Source organism: Myxine glutinosa, chromosome 10 (genome assembly GCF_964187855.1).
Source record: "Myxine glutinosa chromosome 10, kmMyxGlut1.1, whole genome shotgun sequence".
NCBI lineage: Eukaryota > Metazoa > Chordata > Myxini > Myxiniformes > Myxinidae > Myxine > Myxine glutinosa.
Genome location: NC_136270.1, coordinates 33,719,613 through 33,739,821, shown reverse-complemented (window position 1 = coordinate 33,739,821; position 20,209 = coordinate 33,719,613). Strand labels below are relative to the sequence as shown.

Sequence of the window (20,209 nt, the reverse complement as noted above, 5' to 3'; positions counted from 1 at the left end):
CCTTGCCCTTACCCCATATTTACAAAATCTACCCATTTACAAATTCGTCACTACTGTCACGTCTTCCCCATATTTCTCCTATACCAAATTCGTCTCCACAATCCCTCTACTTCAAAATTTGCCATCACCAAATTCATCATCAATCCTCATAAGGAGGAAGAGATGGAACATCAAAGCACAATGTCACACCCACGTCATGATGCGTCTCACAATCCAACCATTTGCATCATAAAAAATAATCAAAACATGGCATGGTGTGGAGTACCTGTCACCTCAGGTGAGTGGATGCAGATGGTGCGAGGAGACTTCATCCTAACTACTTTCTAAATGACATTAACACACTTTACACTACCCGGGGTCTTTCCCCGCCAATCCATTGGCCAACTTACACTATGGGTTCTAAAAACCAATTCCCATTGACCAAACTGTGGTGCTTCTCAATTTGGGGTCTCACTACCCCGATTCATCTCCCGGTGCCCTCGCACAATTTCTGGGCTGCGACGTGTAGCTCTCCCAGCAGGTCTACCCACCTGCACACCTCCACCACTGCAGTTGCCACCCGAGCTTACCTAGCTCCTCACCCTAACCTAACTAACTGGGGAAAGCCCCTCCTGGCTCTGTCACCCCACTCGGTGCCCTCTGGCACTGGGCTACCCGGGTCCGTCCTCCGGATCCTCGGGCCCCATCCACAACAACTACTACCGGCTCCCAGAGCCCACCTGCGGCCTCACCTGGCCGACATCCTCACAGTGGTGGAGCGCCCAACCAACTACACACACTAACAGGCTACACGCCCAGCCATTTCCACAACACTAATGCACCCATCCAAACATCATTCTTCCACTCGCACCACAGATGCCAATATCCAACCACAATTTACCTGTACCCTCTACCTAACACTTACACTACCCGCCCCGGGTATCCGTGATGGGGGTCCACTCTTCCCCCATTCACACCTTCGCACCATCCACTCCACTCCATTGTTTCCACCATGCTCACTCCACGACCATCCATTCCAATACTCCATACCATTTATTCCATACACCTGTCCTCCATTCACCTGTCGTTGCACACCTGTGCAATCATACCTGGTGCCACCTGCACCCTCCTCCTCTTCCTAGACCATTTGGTCAGCACAATACACAATCACCTTCACTCACTCATACACTGCTCCATCCACCTGTCCAGTTGCACACCTGTGCAATCACACCTGTTCAATCCTCACACACACGGCATCATCTCATCTACCTGTTACCCTGCTAACTTAGTGCTCCCCGTCTTCCCTTTAAACTAAGCACATACCACGTCATTATCATACACTCTAATCTACCTGCGTCCCCACTACAGGTATCATTGTCACTAACTAATCTTAACGTCACCTAATGTCATCTTCGCTAGATCCCTACACACAATATCCTAACCCACCCGGGCTAGTTTTCACTGCCATCAACCCCATAAGCTAGTGCTCCTTTGCCCCCCCCTGTGAGGGATGGTGGATTTGCCATCCCACCACATTACATCGGGGAGGTCCTACTATCAATTTCGCTCGTCCAAATCCAACAAATCAAAAATTTGTCATTTACTGCTAATCACCAAATTTTACCTTTTTCTAATTTTGGGTCCAAAACACTATCCTCATCACCCGTCTACTTATTAGATCCTCTCGGTGCGCCAATTCCCTTCTAAAGCTCGGCTTCGTACAGCCGGGCAATGAACGCGGGTTCTTTGGTGCCGGCGGCTGGATGCGTCCGGCACTCGGTGCAGGGACGGGGGCTTACCCGGGCCGAGATCCCACGCACCACCTCGGCGCGGAGCCATCCAATGTCCCGATCTCGACCTGCCGGCACGTCTCAACAAAAAGTGGTCGCCATGACGACCCTTCCTATCGAGCTGCCCGCTCCGCCCAGTGGAGCACGGACGCGGCCGTTCCAAGCGAGGCCCAGCGTGGATCGCGTACGGCGGTCCTTTCGAACCCGCCGTGGCTCGGATCCCCGCTGGTTCTCGCGGCACGCGAAGCCCGGCACGCACCGAGGGCCCGATTCGGCTAAAAGTCGCTCTAACCGCTAACCCGGTTACCGTCGATGCCTCACCTGCATGCTTATACGCATACGCTACCCCTTTCTTGCTCATACCTCCAGCTGTTCCCATGCTCCTCGTCGTACCTTCTCTAACACACCCAGGTACACTCGTTCCACTCACAGACTTGGTCACACACCTGACTACCGAACACCTTGGCACACATTCGTCGCTCGCACACCTCACCAACACACCTCCTCGCACCCCTTCCTCGGTCACCTCCTCTGTGACAATTACAGGTGTGCTCTCACTCGCACACCCAACCACGTGCCTCACGACCAACTCAAGTGTGCATTCCCACACACGCTCTACCATTCCAGGTGTGCATCCTTCCATTCCAGGTGTACATCCTCGCTCACCTGTCACAACCAACTCACGCTCCGTGTCACTCTCACTACTTTCTCCTCCACTCTCGGTCGCGCACTCACCCTTACTCTCGACAGCGCACTCTTTCCTCATGCACCTGTCCGTTACACACCTTTCTCGCGCATCCTCTTGCGCACACTCTTTCGTTACTTCCTCCGTAACACTTACCACACCGCGCTTCCATGTACCCCCTCGCACACGCGCTTCGACCAACTCACTCTTGACGGCACACTCTCCCGTTACATCCTCTGTAACACTCCTCACAGGCGTGCATTCTCCTTCACTCTTGACAGCACACTCACTGGTCGGCGCGCCCTTTTCCTCACACACCCCATGGTCGGACATTCTCGCACACCTCTTTTTTCGCACACCAGACCTGTCGCACACTTCACCAACGGCCTTTCACGAACACCCGGATCCAAACCAATCCCCAAGCCGACTGAAGCTTTCCTCACATCATGTACATTTCCGATTATATCGCCACTCACCTTGGCACCTAGTCTCCGCACCTCTTTTGCCACCTGCAAACTCTTTATTTGGTTAGTGAGCAGCACATTCTGAGTTGAGCACCGACCTTGTACCAATTCCATTACCTCCTCCTGGATTTCTCTCTTAGTTTCTGTCCGTCCCTTCTTAATTTCACTCACCTCTTCTTCCACTTCCTCTAATTTTTGCTTCACCTCTTATTTCCCGGTGCGTCTCCTCAAGTTCGTCCTCTAAGGCTACCGTGACCGTCTCTATGTGCATCCTCACCTTCCGGTCCTTTGTCTCCATTATCTCTGTCACCTCGTCCACCCTCATTGTCAGTCCCTCACGTACCATCTGACATTGCTCTGTGTCGCTATTAATTCGTTTTTAATTTCTTTTTGTGTCGCCTTTAACCCTCCGAGTACTGCAGTGTTCCTTTGAACCTGCTCCACTAACTCAGTCTGTCCCTCCGTCAGCTGTTCCACTCCCAGCGTCAACTCCTCTATACCACCCTGTAACCTAGCCGTATTATTCCTCACCTCTTTCTCTATACGCTTTTCGCCTCGCTTTACCTCCTCGCGTACCCCCGAGACCTCCTCACTTACACCTCGTCGTATCTCCTCTTTCATCTCCTCCCTCTCTTTTGTAGATGCCACCCTCATCTGTCCCAATTCATCCCTCTGAGCATCCAGTTTACTTTCTAACCCGATTTGCACCTCCTCTATCTGGTTCCCCATTCGTTTGATTTCCCTGGCAGATTGTTCCCCTATTTCCCGCAATTTGTCCTCCATCCTATTTTCTAACCCCATTAACCCATTTTTCACCCCCTCTATCTGATTCTCCTGGGCAGCCATTCTATTTTCCACCCCCGTTAACCAATTCTTTACCTCTTTTATCCCGTTGTCTAACCCCTCACCGGTACCCCTCGCTTCGTCCCTCATTACCCCCATTTGCTCACCCTGAGCATCCATCCGGTTCCCCATTACCCCCATTTGGCCCTCCAATCGCTCACCCTGAGCATCCATCCGGTTCCCCATTACCCCCATTTGGCCCTCCAATCGCTCACTCTGAGCATCCATAAGGGCCTTCATTTGGATCATAAAAAGATTCCAATCCACCAGTAGCGCTGCTACGGTCGCGGGCGCGGCAAAATTTGGTGCCGCTACACCCACGTGCGCGAGGACGCCATTTTGTGCGCCTGATACCCCCTCAACCACATTGCCAATGTTCTCCTCATTGCCCCCCTCCACATACATTTCCCCTAGGTCCTGGGTCGATTCTACCCCGTCTATCTCTCCCACCGGCATCCCGTCGCCTTGACCAGCCATGGCGCGATTTCAAAATTCGGGTTTTGTAAAACAAAAGCAATTTCGGTACTTTGTAATTTTGAGCGCGTTAAGCGCGCTTCGGGTCCAATCCCACTTCCCGACACCAATTGTTACTGATCGCGGTTTAGGATGTTGTTTGCCGAGCGAAGGCTCCGCGACCGAACAGTTGTTCCCCGACTCGCCCGATTCACCCAGAACTTTGGCCGTATCGCACCGCAGCTGCCCAATCTGGAAAAGACTAAAACGACGAAATGCAAAGAGGAAAAGGAATAAGACGAGAAGACGGACAGAAGAGTAATTGGATTTATTATACACACAAGCAAAAAGAAAGCAGTCACGTTTATTTACAACACATAAGACGCAGGTGACAGTGCAAATACTAGCTTATACAGACTTAATTAACCCAGGGACAGAACAAACAAAACAAACTCACGTACACAAGAAGGGTAGAAAGGCAGGAGGTGGATGGCTGGAGGGAGAGGAAGGTCCAAGGGGGTCCTGCAGCACGATCGGCGCGTTTAGCAGCCGCTGTTCCTTCGCGGCCCTGCTCAAAACCGCCGTCCAGGCCCCAAGCGGCTGTTGGGTGTTGTTGCTGCTGTGGCCGCCGCTTGCTTTGCCAGGACTCGTCTGACTCGTCTGGTCCAAACCCTCAACTCAACAACACTCTTGCACGTCTCCCTGTCCAACCACTCTTTCTCTCTTGGTCCAACCACTCTTTCTCTTTCTTGGTCCACTCACTCCTCACCACCGACTCTCCACCACCGACTCCCAACGCCACTTGCGCGCGCGCCTTTATAGCGCCTCCAGCGATCAAGCCGCCGGCCTTCAGGACACGCCCATCGGTGTGCTCACCTCGGCCCTGGTTGGTCACGCGACCCTCTGGCTCCGCCCTTGATGACGACGGGCGGGCACGCCCCTCTTCCCCGACCCGAGCACATGTTCAATGGTGGTTTTGGAGGGGATGTAATTGGCAATCGAGGCTTGGCAATGACGAAAGGGGATGTGAAGGAAATGGAGGTTTTGGGGATGGGAATGAAAGGGGGTCTATTCTCTTTCACTGGTGCAATGGAGTACTTCAATTAATGGGAGACACAGCCTTACCCTAAAACACAGAATAAGATATAACTATCGAACAGGGGTATTCTATTATTGGCTGACGTGTATGCTTGTGGACTAATTATGGGATGCCCTTTTTCCTTTACACAGCTCCGGAGGCAGGGGGCGCAGAATAAACCATAATAATAACTCACACAATCCAAAAAAATATACAGTCCTCATATCCGCAACAATATATATTGCTGCCCGATAAACGGGCTTTCCAAAGTACCCGAGTTGATTTGAGTTAATAAAGAAACTCGGACGAATTCCAGCTTTTTGTCGCGTCCATTCTTCCGATTTACGTTGGAGCTTAGCTCCTACAGTACTGTATATGTATATGTATATGTGCGTGAATTGCGTGGGCGTGTACAGATTCCTTGTGAACTTGCACCTCATACATGACAAAAAAAAATTATTTTACAAATGAATGAAAGAGCTCAAAAGGAACATCCTGCTTGGGTTGGTCTGTGAAAGGTAGAACCACCCACTGCTGAAATCAGTGTCAGCTGTAACACTGTGGACTATCAGTCAGCCTATACAGTAAAGGCTTTAGAAGCCATTTTAGCAAGGCCACTCCTTGAAAAGGTAATCAATCCATGGATGCATTTCTGGATCACTCGCCTTCATCAGCATCGAGTGAACTCAGCCTGAATGGATTAAATTGAGATTTTTAAAATCACCGATCTCCACATAATACCCCATAATGTCAAAGTGGAATTTTTGTTTTTAGAAATTTTGACAAACTAATTAAAAATGAAAAGCTGAAATGTCTCGAGTCAATAAGTATTCAACCCCTTTGCTATGACACTCCAAATTGAGCTCAGGTGCATCCAATTTCCTTTGATCATCCTTGAGATGTCTCTAAAAATTGATTGGAGTCCACCTGTGGCCAATTCAATTGATTGGACATGATTGAGAAAGAAACAACTTTCTATATAAGGTTCCAAAAAATTCCACTCTTTGGCCTGAATGCAAAGCACTACCTCTGACGGAAACCAAGCACAGCTCATCACCCATCTAACACCATACCTACCGTGAAGCATGGTGCTGGCAGCATCAGACATCCCCAAGAAGACTCGAAGCTGTAATCGCTACCAAATGCGCTTCCATGAAGTATTGATGAAGGGGTTGAATACTTATGTAAATTAGATACTTATGTATTTCATTTTTAATTATTTTGCAAAAAAAATTCCAAAAGAAAAAAAAAAATGGCCACTGACATTATGGGGTATTATGTGTAGCCTGGTGTTGGGCTAGCGGCTAGGGTGCCGGCTTAGGATCCTAGGATCCTGGGTTCGAATCCCGGTCGATCGCTGAATTAACGCCAGGGGGGTTGACTCAGCCTGTCATCCTTCCGAGGTCGGCTAATTGAGGACCAGTTCACTGGTAATTCCCTGTTTGTCGTTAAAGGCGGCAAAAAGGGTTGGCGTCAGGAAGGGCATCCGGCCGTAAAACATTGCTTCAAAAAGGGGACCAAAAAACAACAACTACCACGGTCCCCGAAAAGGCAAACCCCCGCTTTGCGGGGAAAAATGGCCTCTAAACGGTGGTTTGGTTTGTTTGGGGTTGACTCAGCCTGTTCATCCTTCCGAGGTCGGCTAATTGAGTACCAGTTCACTGGTAATTCCCTGTTTGTCGTTAAAGGCGGCAAAAAGGGTTGGCGTCAGGAAGGGCATCCGGCCGTAAAACATTGCTTCAAAAAGGGGACCAAAAAACAACAACAACCACGGTTCCCGAAAAAGGCCAACCCCCGCTTGCGGGGAAAAATGGCCTCTAAAGGTGGTTATTTTTTTTTTTTAATATGTGTAGTTCCGTGACAAAAAAAAATTCAATTCAATCCATTTTAAATTCAGGCTATAACAACAAAATGTGAAAAAAGTCAATAAGTGTGAATACCTTCTGAAGGCACTGTACAGGCACTAAAACCAATATATATATATATATATATATATATATATATATATATATATATATATATATATATATATATATATATATATATATATATATCGATATCTCAAAGTTATGGACGGATTTGAATGAAACGTGGTGGTCAGGTTGGGTGTGTGACAAGGACTAATTAATTCGATTTTGGTTCAGGTCCGGATCCAGATTCGGCCTATCAGTGGGATGCAAAACGTAAACTGTTCAGCGTGGCAGAGGTATGTGCTCTACCGAGTGCCGTTGTATCTCTATGCACTCCATCATTCTCCATGCACCACTGAATTTGCGGAGGGTGCAGAGGAAGGGTGGGAAGGAGGGAGACACGTCCGAGGAATGTCGCTGGGGAAAATCGACTTTCAGGCCATCCTGTGGAATGGTTTTACCAGTGTTGTTAATTCTTGTATAATTTGCGCAGAGTAGACAATGTCATTGCACAAAATTCTCAAGTTGATCAATTATTGTTTTTACATGCTCCACAATGAAAACAAGAAAGAGCAATCAGAGACTGCAGACCCTCGCCAGGATGTGTTTTCAGTGGTTTTTAATGCTTTTGTGTTAAAACAAACATAGCGGCCGATGACGTCATAATTATTTCTTTTTCTCCACCAATTTATCCCTAAATGACGCTCAAGAAATTTCATATTGATCAGATGAAGTTTTGTAATTGTCGAATCATGACGTCATAATGGAGGCACCTATGACATTATGACATCATCATTAACATATTTTATTCCCCATGGAGAGTTCTTTACAATGAGCCATGTATCAATTTTTTCTATGCAGCGCTTTCGGAGATATAGGAGGTGCAAAGATTTTCGGTTTTTCCAAAATGGCGCCCATACCCGTGACCGATGACGTCATAATTATCATTAAAAAATTACACAGGTGGAGTTGCACCTCAGGTGAAAAATTTCCTGTCAATCGGACAAACGGTTGCAGAGAAAATCGTATTTATTCTGTGCAGACAAACAAACAAACAGACAGACAAACAAACAAACAGACTCAAATGCAATACCCTCTCCTCAAGTGAGGGTAATAAAAACATCAACCTCAAACTGCCCTCGTATAATAATTCGATAAATCTAGTCAGTTGCAGGAAGAAGGGCAATGAAGATCCTGAGTGAACATACTGCTGCAGAAAATCAGGCAAAAGAGGATAAGACAATAGTCTTAAAAATAAAAGAAGTTACAATAATTGTTTTGTACAAAACTTCTAAAAGCATTTTGACGCAATTGTCATTTGAACAATCTTGATGGATGCAAAGGAATTAAAGTCAGCATTGCCCAACTCAGCACAAACTCCAGAGGCAGCGGACACACAATGATAACACCTTTCATACAGTTTAAAAAAACCAATCATTTCGATCGTTAAATGATCAATGTTTCCAATTACCTTATCCAGCAACTCCTTTGTTTTGCCGAAGTGCATTTTGGCCTTTTCATAAAAGGAAATGTTTGAAGGGCCTTGCAGGAAATAGTAACATCCCAGGTCATACCTCACCTAGGACACATAAAAGTGATTAGCAGAAATTATATTTCCTTTTTTTGGTATTTTTAAATAAAAAGTTTTTTTCTTTTTCTTTTCTAACAAAAAAGTTTTCTAACAACCCTCTTTTTTTGCTTTTTGCACACACCTAGTGATATTAATGATTTTACAGTTACATTTAAGATGAGAACAAAACAGGTTACCTTAAAAATGCAATGTACTGCAGTCACAAAGAACGATGAATTCCATCGTTGCATCAACAAATGATGCACGTGACAACAACCCAATATGCATAGAGTGGCTTTGTTTTGATTGGCCGCATCGAGTGACATGAACTTCTGCTCGGAGTTTTCAATTGTGTTAAATCCGAATGATACGGTTGATGATGATGATGATAGGGTTTTAACACCATGTGTGATGCTACACATTATTGTGGAGATTAATTTGGCGCTTCTTCTTCCTCTTCCATATGAAGCACATGGTTTTGGCGAGCATCATTGGCTGGGGGCACAGCTATGCCACCTTCCTGCACGTTAGAGAAGGAATTTGTCATTTGTTCAGGGTGCCAGCGATAGCTCACCTTCTCTTCATGACAGACACTCTGGGATCTCTAACATCCACAAACTATTGCTGCCAGACAGGTCGCCCAGTTTAACGTCCATCTGAGGGATGGCACACACATCGACGTAACACCCCGCCCGGGAAACACCAGAATGATAGTTTATAACTGGACCAAGATTCGATCCCAGGCTGGACTGCTTAGATTTGACTCTGCATATCTCAAGGCTCTCCTGCCAGCCCTATTAATGAAGTGCTGCCTCGTGCATTTCTTGCCTCAATTTGGGTGTTTTTGTCTGTTTACAGCATCAAGGATGATAGGAGAGACAGACAGAAAAAGGTGAAAGATCAACACACTGATAGCCGTGAACAAGCAGAAAAGAAAATTTGACCGTGTTTCTGCTGTTCTTATTGGCCAAGAGACACCTTAACAGGACAAAGTTTGATTTTCCAGAGGACATTGTGGAGGCAAAAAACGTACTGCTGTATAACATCTCTTCTAATCTAACCCAGATAAATACTTAAATGCAGTGAAACAAGGGCATATCAACCCAGGGTACTCATACTTCCCCATCGGAGAGAATGACGTATAACAAAAAAGTCAATAAATACAAAATTGCAACCAATGCAACTTGCAGTGCAACTGTTTGTGTACCTGACAGTGAAGCTCATCAACGCTGATCTGCTCTCCAGGTTGAATCTTTCCATCTGCCCCACAAGATCCTTCAGTTGTTAGAGGCCACATTTCATGCTCGGAATCCAAACAAGAGGCCAACAGTTCCAATGTGGTGGCGGTGTGCATCCTGAGCTCTCGTTTAATCTTCAGGGCACCCTCAAGAACTAGGACAGAGTTGTCACTCTTTTCCTTTAGCTGCCGCATACAATAAATCAAGAGCATGGTATGGTGACAGCGCATCGATGCAACGATGTATTGAATGAAAATATAAATAAATATAAACCTTCAGGTCATATCAAAAAATCAAATTAAAGAGTCAATTGAATGATCGTTTTAAGGCCATTTTTCCCCGCTAGAGTGGGGGTTGGCCTTGCGGGCCCCATGACCTCATGGTTCCCTGTTTGAGGCAATGTTTTTTTTTTATGGCCGGATGCCCTTCCTGACGCCAACCCTTAGTCGCCTCTTACGATGCGCAGGGATACGGTGTACCTATTCTAAGCCTATTCTAAGCCTATTCTAACTGTACCTATTCTACGGTGAAAAGTACGGTGTACCTATTCTAACTCACTATTCTAAGCCGGGGTACATACCGGGATCATTCATCCCAGCAAGCTGGTACTCAATTTGCCGACCTTGGAAGGATGACAGGCTGAGTCAACCGCCCTGGTGTTAATTCAGCGATCGACCGGGATTCGAACCCAGGATCCTAGGATCCCAAGCCAGCGCCCTAACCGCTAAGCCAACACCAGTCAATTGTAACTTTCAATACTTTTTTCAGCTCTTCCTCTGACTCTGCAACAATTGCAAATCACAAGCATCATGATTATGTATCAAAAACAGGGCAATAACATTATTATGCAAATTGCACTGAATGTTAATCTTAAACTCACCAATTTTAGAATATTTTCCACCAACTCTTTTTCTTGCTGCATCTGAATCAAGCTGACGATGTTGAAACACAAAGTGTTAGAGTGCTCAATAGGAATATATGGCTACGAGCAGACTGTGACAGAGAAAGCGGGACCAAACACTCACATATTGGGTTGTTGGTGCCCGGGTTTGTTGGGCTTCATCGGGAAACTGTCTTCTACGATGGCTCTCAAAGCCCTGCGCAATGTCACACGAAATGTGCTCAGTCTCAAACAGAAAATTATTAACATAACCATATGACACAAAAAATAATAACAAGACTCGGTAGTGTAATGGTTAGTGTGTCCACTCTGAGTCGGAGAGGTCCGCGGCTCGAACGTCGGCCGAGTCATACCAAAGACTTAAAAATGCTGCTTCCTTGCTTGACGCTCAGCATTTAAAAATAGGGGCAATGCCCCTGGGCTCATGTGATCGAACCAGAGAATTACTGGCAGGTGTGGATGACCCATAAAATATGTAACGGAAAAGAATGCAAATACCATTTTGAGTGGCAAACCACCGATTTATTTTTTTTAATGCCATAAACAAACTTTTACTTAGTACACCACAGGTCAAGTTTCATCGAATTTGTGTGTGTAACTTTGGAAGACAGCAAATACATATTTCTTGGGGCGGAGGTTGTCAGACATTTGACGATTTATTTTTTACGTTTTCGACGTAAACCCCACAGATCCTGATTTACTTAATGTCGTGAACAAACTTTGGTACATCACATGTGATGAAGGTTGTGGTCAAGTTTCATCAAAAGTGTGTGTAGTTTTGGAGAAAAGAGCAAAACTATTTTGGGGGTGGAGGAAGGGGATCAACCTCCTGCCCCCCATAAACCACCTTAATGAGCGCAGATTTTGATGCGGTCAATACACCTTCGTTAGGCATCAGATATGAAGAAGAGTTTGAACCAAACTCGCTTGAACCAATCACACGATTTTGATGAAACTTGGCCACAATATATGATGATTGTGGCCAGGTTTCATCAAAATTGTGTGTTTGGTTCAATTGATAATGACAAGTGTTTATGGACTCACTAACTGACTGACTGACTGACTTAACTACGGACACTGCTCGATCGCATAAGCTCACCCGACTAAAGTCCAGGTGAGCGTAAAATAGAGCACGCACAAGCAACCATATGTTGGCAATAATTGCACAGGATTAATAGGCCTAATGGCCTACTCCTGCATTAAAGTTCCAGTTAACATGGACATATTATTCTGAAACCCAAAGTTTTGAGGGAAAGCAAGCAAACGCTTTAGCCTTTTAATCTCTACATCTCCAGTGCAGTGGGAGAGAGAAAAACAAAATATGTGGAAATCAGATCTGAAGAGAGCAGAGGAGACGGTGCATAAAAAGAGAAGCTTTGAGAACATATCGACGATAACTTGCCAGCGGTGGTATAGATACACAGCAGCAGCTGTGGCTTCATCCAGCTCTTCGACGTTGAGGTCCCCGTGCTCAGTACCAGAAGGAATATGGCACAGAAGGAGCAATTCGCTCAGCAACACGTGCATGGTGGGCACTGTAAGGCTGCACCAAAGCAGCAGGTGGACAAATGAGGAATATACTTAAAGCATCAACACACCAATGTTGAGACAAAAGGATCTTCCTCACATTTCTCATACATGTACAACTCCAGGCACCGTACAATCGCAAACATAAACCTCACCCTTTCTCCAACTCGGGCAGGTCCCATTTAAGGTGTGCGGCTGTGCATAGGGCGAGCAGCTTTAGTTTTCGGGTTCGCAAGTTTTCCACCGGAGGCTGCACCTGGTTCTGATCATTCACCACCGGCTTCAAGGCCTGTTCCAGAAACTGCCCGATAAGTGCTACAGCTGTAGGCTCTGCAGCACAAGGGGCAAAACACGATTTTAGAGAAGGCATGATGGAGGCACCCCCAAGGTTCCCCTTTTGGCCAATCGAACAACAATCCCCAGATCAATCACAACGCAATTCATTCGAACATGATCCATTAAATCTTTAGCAAACAAATTCAACCATTTAAATATTTACTCATCATGAATAAAATCCATAATATTATATTCCTTACAGCTGAAAAGCACCCGCTTGATGTTTATCAGCATGGAAAACTTCGAACATTTGTTTCTTACAAAGTATTTTAAATAATAGTCGTGGGGCATGCTTGTAGACTGCAAGCAGAAGCTGTGGTGCATCCGATGCACAGACATAACTGGAGCGAAGTCGACGGCACACCATCGCAAATTCCCATGCATCCCACCTTATGTAAAGTTGACAGATAGCAAAAAGGTCCACCAGGAATGACGCAATATCAAATTTTGATTTAAAGAAAAATCTTCTGCTTCGACCCTAAGTTCCCACCTCTTGGGGCATGAACCGGGGGGGCGGGGGGGGGGGAATCCCCAAAAGTCATTACATCTTTCATGCATCCTCCAATGTTGATTGCATATATAAAGTTTCATTAAAAAATGTTTAAAAGTGTGCCCGTATAATTGCATTTTTTGGTATGTGATCTTTTGACGCTTTGTACATAAATAGATGTATGTACACAGCGAGATGGTTGTTTGTGAATAAGAATTTCATCGTTTCTTAACCCTGGTTTTTAAACACATGACAATAATAATAAAGTGATTTGACGACGTGAGAAAACAAATGAAACAGAGGAAAGGCCACATCTCAGTGAACACGACACAACCAAGCCCCATAAACTTTGTCGTTCAGTTTACTCAGCATTTGTCTGCTTAAGCCTTAAGTCAAACATAAAGCTAAAAAGCATCTGAAAATGCAAAGCCGTCCGTGTCCGTTTGTATTCGGGCGTCTTCTTCTTCTTCTTCCGTATTGTTACGTGGTCCTCCCGGTAACTACCTGGTCTTGGTGACCCCCGGACCGTGGGAGGACCCCGCCAGAAAGATATCTGATTTATGCGCCTTCGTAGCGTAATCAATATGAAAGACACAATAATTCAAGTCAATAAGAAACCCCACACCAAGGATCCGGATTACTTAATAATATATTCTCCATCATCATCAGCAATCAACAATCCATCAACAATCTTACTAAGATGGCCATCTCATAAATATCACCCCTTTCCCCACTCACGACCCCTCAATGGTCACTGTCCCTCACAATGTCTCTGGGCCCCTCCAGACCAAGGTGAAGGTCGACTTCTCCGCACACGGGCGGTTGAACGAACCCCTGGCTGACGGGTTCCAAACGTGCACGTCGCGTACCGGGAACAGCTGCTGCAGTGCACACCTCCTTGCAAAGCCAAGCGGGCAAAGCAAAGCGCGGCTTGCAAAGCGCGCGAGGCCCAAGGCGCGACCCGTACGCGTCCTCGTAGACGTTGAGGCGAACTGTGCCGGACGCTTGGTTCCGTGCACGAACCCACGGCAACTTGACGTGTAATCGGTAATTACCCCGCGCAGGTAACTCCTTTCGCCAGACGAGCTTTCAAACGCAGCGTCCCCCACGCTGCTCAATATCGACACCGCTCGCGTCGGAGCTGGGCGAGGAAGAGGAAGATCGCCGCTTCCCCCGGACCTCGTGTCTTTTTCTTCCTCCGGTTCACTATCCCGTTTCCGGTCTCCTGTTATCCGGAGCCTCTCTAACCCTTTAACCACAACAACCTTTAATAGAATAAACATTAATAAGCAATGACATGAATAGTAACTCCTCTAAATCCGGGATCCGTAACACTCCCCCCCTTCAAGAAAGAAAGTTTGAACCCCGCGAAAACTTTCTGTGCCGGCCAACTTTGATAAACCAACCCGATACCCCAAATCATCAGTTCCCCCCGGGCACAATTATCGCATCTCAAAAATAAAGCAACAAACTTTCACCAAAACCCCCCCAGAGATTCCAAGGTAATTCCCACTAGACCAAGCGTCAGCCACTTCTAGTTGCTCTTGGATGGAGGCCCAGCTGAGTACTCACTACATGGACGCCTTAAGGAATGTGGGGTTCACGGTTAGTCCGGGGAGGACAGTTCATTACATGGACGCCTTTAAGAACGTGGAGTTCACGGTTAATCCGTGTAGGAACGTTCCCTACCGGGACGCCTTTTAAGAACGTGGCGTTCACGGTTAGCCCGTGTAGGAGCCCAGGCTCGGCGGCTCCGCCGTATATAGAGTGCTTCAACTTCTCCGGACTCCTAACAGTTACGGTGGGACCCCTTGTCCCAGCAGTCCCCTGACTGGCGGTCTCCTTCTCGGCCAGTCCTCTGCCAATCATTCTTTCGGGAGATGCCGTAACTCTGGGAGCCTCCATAGTAATATCGGCTGCTGCCAACACCAAAACTACCGCCAAGTGGTCCTCTTCTGTAGACCTCTCGACGCCTACGAAATGCCTTCCCTACTGTTATGGTCCGACCCTCCAAATCCTTACCATTCCAATTCTTCTCTGCCTCCCTGGCGTCTCTTGTGCTTGCAAACGTGACAAAGCCGAACCCTCTTGACCGTTGCGTTTCCCTGTCTTTTACCACCCGCACTTCCACCAGCGGCCCATATCTGTTGAAGACAGAGGTCAGAACTTCTTCCTCTGTGTTGAAGTTCAGTCCCCCTACGAATAACTTGGAACTTTTGTCGCCATCCCGAGCTGGGGTGGTGTTATTTCCCCTGCGGGGCTCTTTACCCACCCTCGGGTTACCATAAATTTGCCCCCCGGCCAAATCATTCCCGATAATCACAGATACCCCCTCTACAGGAAGCGTGGCTTGTAAACCGACGGTGACCGGTCCTGACACCAAATCGGATTCCAAATGGATGACATGAAGTGGGGCACTAACACAGCCACCGATCCCTTGTAACCGAACACTATCACCAGTTGCGGTACTCTTTGACAATGGCAAAATGCCTTCAAGCATTAAGGATTGATGGGCTCCTGTGTCCCTCAATACCCTAACAGGTCTTGGGTTAGTCAAGTCTCCCTCGAGTGAGACAAACCCCTCATAAATAAATGGTTGGTAACTCTTCTGTGGGCGATTTCTTACGCTAGCCATCGCATTCGGAGTTGTAATAGTCGGACTCCGCTCTGGGTTGTCCCTTTTCATGAGGTAACAACTGGACATCAAGTGTCCAGGTTTTTTGCAAAAGGCGCAAGTAGGCCCGGAGGAAAAACTCGTGGTCTGCCTCGGGCCCCCCGGGAAATAAGTTTGTCTTGGGCCCGTAGCCCTCTGATTTCGAACAGTTGGGGTATCCGCGTTGTCCCCATAATCCTCTCGAGGCCGCCGCCATGTATTGTCGTTCTCCGCACCGGGTGTGCCATAACTCCCCTGCTGAAGTCTAGGCGAGGAGCTAGGTGTGTGGACCCCTATCCGGTGTGTTAAGGCATAATCATCTGCCATGGTGGCTGCGTCCCACAACTTTGGTACTTTATTTTCCTGCAGGTACACTTTGATGTCCTCGTGGACACACTGTTGAAATTCCTCCACCAGCATCAGGTCACGCAATGCTTCGAAGTCGTTCCCGACTCCTTTCGACTCACACCACCGATCAAACATGTTTTCTTTCACTCTGGCAAACTCCACATGGGTCTCACTCTCCCTCTTCCTGGCATTCCTGAATTTTTGCCGGTAAGCTTCAGGAACCAACTCATAGGCTTTGAGGATGTGCTTCTTCAATACCTCATAATCTGCACATTGGTCCATTGGTAGCGCCGAATAAATCTATTGAGCTTTACCCACCAGCACACTTTGCACTAGTATGGTCCAGGCCTCCTCCGGCCAGTTTAACTGTCGAGCCACTTTCTCAAAGTGTGGAAAAAATTGAGTGACTTCCTTTTCACTGAAGGGTGGAACCAGCCTCACATGTCTGCCCACCTCCCAGGTGTTCTGGCTAGGTGTCGACCCCGTCAGCAAGGGTGGTACCTCTCTCCGTTCTCTCATTAAATCCAGCTCCTTGAATTTAATCTCTTGCTGAAGTGCCAGATCACGTTCCTTCAACTCCCTTTCGGCTTTTCTCTCCTCTGCTTCGAGTTCCCTGGCAGCTCTCCTCTCCTCTGCTTTTCTCCCTTCTAACCTTTCCTGGAGTTCTCGTTCCACTCTCCTTTCCTCTGCTTGGTTCTCTTCTCTCCTCTCTTCTGCTTTCCTTTCTTCTTCTGCTAACCTTTCCTGGAGTTCTCGTTCCACTCTCCTTTCCTCTGCTTGTTTCTCTTCTCTCCTCTCTTCTGCTTTCCTTTCCTCTTCTGCTCTTTCCTTTTCTGCTTTCCTTTCCTCTGTTTTCATCCTTTCTAACCTTTCCTGGAGTTCTCGTTCCACTCTCCTTTCCTCTGCTTGTTTCTCTTCTCTCCTCTCTTCTGCTTTCCTTTCCTCTTCTTTGATCCGTTCCTGGCTCCGTAATTGCAACTCCAGTTTCCGGAGCTCAACGTCTTCTGGTTCTTCGGGTAGCCACTGCCAGGCTAACTCGTCCCATGTTCCTAATCCCACCATAGATTGTATCACCGTGGTCTGCAACTCTGCCTTCCTCAAATTAGTTCGGACCTCCAAGTTAAAATGTTTGGCCAATTTCAAGAGGTCCGCTTTTAGTAACGCTTGGAACTGTGCCTCACTAGGTGTTACCGCAAAGTTCTGTGCAACAAACGCCATGGTGACTATCTTTAACACCTGTTAACCTTCACCCAAGACTTTACCACAATTTCTCAAAAATTTACCAATTAATAATTAATTAATTAATTTTAATTACTAAAAATTATTATTTTATTATGTTATACAATTTTAGATCCCGGAATTCAATTGGACGAGCCCCCAATTCTGTTACGTGGTCCTCCCGGTAACTACCTGGTCTTGGTGACCCCCGGACCGTGGGAGGACCCCGCCAGAAAGATATCTGATTTATGCGCTTTCGTAGCGTAATCAATATGAAAGACACAATAATTCAAGTCAATAAGAAACCCCACACCAAGGATCCGGAAAACTTAATAATATATTCTCCATCCATCATCAGCAATCAACAATCCATCAACAATCTTACTAAGATGGCCATCTCATAAATATCCCCCCTTTCCCCGCTCACGACCCCTCAATGGTCACTGTCCCTCACAATGTCTCTGGGCCCCTCCAGACCAAGGTGAAGGTCGACTTCTCCGCACACGGGCGGTTGAACGAACCCCTGGCTGACGGGTTCCAAACGTGCACGTCGCGTACCGGGAACAGCTGCTGCAGTGCACACCTCCTTGCAAAGCCAAGCGGGCAAAGCAAAGCGCGGCTTGCAAAGCGCGCGAGGCCCAAGGCGCGACCCGTACGCATCCTTGTAGACGTTGAGGCGAACTGTGCCGGACGCTTGGTTCCGTGCACGAACCCACGGCAACTTGACGTGTAATCGGTAATTACCCCGCGCAGGTAACTCCTTTCGCCAGACGAGCTTTCAAACGCAGCGTCCCCCACGCTGCTCAATATCGACACCGCTCGCGTCGGAGCTGGGCGAGGAAGAGGAAGATCGCCGCTTCCCCCGGACCTCGTGTCTTTTTCTTCCTCCGGTTCACTATCCCGTTTCCGGTCTCCTGTTATCCGGAGCCTCTCTAACCCTTTAACCACAACAACCTTTAATAGAATAAACATTAATAAGCAATGACATGAATAGTAACTCCTCTAAATCCGGGATCCGTAACAGTATGCTAAAAATAACGAAACAGTTCAAAAAAAAATCATGAAAATTGATGATTTTATGCAGCCTTGACCTTTTTGAGCTTTAGATCTAAAAATAATCAGCCTCTAGCTTTTGATTGGTGAACCAATTCTGTGACCCAATATGCAAATTCTTAAACTTTCAGGTTAATCTGACAAAAATTGACGATTTTATGTGACTTTGACCTTTTGACCAAATTATTAATTTGCCTTCTTCATATTATCATAATAAAGCTTTGTTGAAAAATTTTATGACAAAACTCAAATGGTAAATTGAAATTTCGGGTCAATTGGATGAAAATTGATGATTGTATGTGACGGGCACTAACATTATATGTTATTGCCCACCTTGACCTTTGACCTTTTGACAAAATTATTAATTAGTCTTCTCCATATTATCATAAAAAAAGCTTTGGTGAAAATTTGATGACAAAACTCAAATGGTAAAAAAGATACGACATATGACACATGACACATACTAGTACTACATAGCTACACAGACACCTATTACCTGGTAGTACGTAATTTATAGACGTACTCGCATTCTAATTGTACAGTATATACTTTACAAAGGTACTGGGTTGAAAAACGATAACGTGTAAAAATTGTGGTCTACGTTGGAAGGCAAGCTATGATTACACCACAGTGAAGGCAAAAGCTGACATGATAAGAGAGAACTCACTTGGCGAGGCCTGCTGCAGATGCTCAGAGAGCAGACGTTCATTCAGCAAAAACTCAAACCACAACTTCGGAGACGAGTCCGACGAAGATCCGCAATTCGTGGCTTCAATCACCATGGTCTCAGGAGGACCGACCCGTTATGCACACCGATCCAACAATCGCCGACCCGCACCTCATCAAATGCTGACGTGATGGATGTTGCGCTTACAGAGGAAAGCCACACATGATAGGTTGACACTGTACCATAACACTTGTTGTTGTTTAAATTAAAAAAAAAAAAATTTCAATTTTGTTTCTAAAACCAATTCAATATTTGTTACACTTTTAATAACTTAGCATCACAGTTTGTTTAAAATTATTTTCAAAGTGTTTTAAAATAAGTTGACAACTAAAGATCTGTGTGACGCCGTTTTTCCATGACGTCATAGCGGCCATTTTGCTAACGCGGCAATCGTTTGATCTCTTGGAGGGTAACTCGAGGCCATGTCAGTGATTAAAACAGCAATCACGTTAAAAAATATCATAGTCTAGTGCAGAACTCACCGTATAACTCACGATGGAGGGAATTAAAATGTCGGCATACAGAAATTAATGACGTCCGGAAAGCAACCCATACACCTCCCAACATTTGACGCTTTTTTTTTTAAATGAAATATTCAGAAGATAAATAATAATAACACCGTTTATAAACAAGAAAGAATTATGGATAGATATAAAAATTAGGCAAAAACTCTCGAAACAGGAAATACATATTCTGATCACTGATTCCGATTATACTGACTGGATAGTGGGCCGAGCGCGTGTGGTGAAGTCACCGGCCGCCATCTTGAAGCTTCCATAAAACCTGCATTGTGCACATGACGCACTTGTTCTAACGTCGATAAACTACACACACACACAGACAATTCCGTGGATCTGGAAAGACATTCCATCTGGAAGTCCTTATTTTTGTTGTATTTATTTCGGAAATAGAGTGGAATCTTTTTAGGTTTATAGAAAATAGAGTG

The 20,209-nt window shown here is 46.2% G+C and overlaps 1 protein-coding gene across 1 annotated transcript in view; it reads right to left on the bottom strand.

Annotated features, from left to right (window-relative positions):
• Window positions 1-19,490, bottom strand: part of INTS8 (integrator complex subunit 8) — a 100,907-nt gene extending 81,417 nt beyond the window's left edge. Inside the window, exons 1-7 of the mRNA XM_068127435.2 lie at window positions 19,204-19,490; window positions 12,594-12,768; window positions 12,314-12,454; window positions 11,036-11,107; window positions 10,891-10,942; window positions 9,980-10,195; window positions 8,674-8,781 (exon numbers count right to left, since the gene is read on the bottom strand). Of these exons, the coding sequence (XP_067983536.2) occupies window positions 8,674-8,781; window positions 9,980-10,195; window positions 10,891-10,942; window positions 11,036-11,107; window positions 12,314-12,454; window positions 12,594-12,768; window positions 19,204-19,318 (879 nt within the window). The 5' untranslated portion in view covers window positions 19,319-19,490. The remainder of the gene's footprint in view (window positions 1-8,673; window positions 8,782-9,979; window positions 10,196-10,890; window positions 10,943-11,035; window positions 11,108-12,313; window positions 12,455-12,593; window positions 12,769-19,203) is intronic.
• Between the last annotated feature and the right edge of the window lie 719 nt (window positions 19,491-20,209).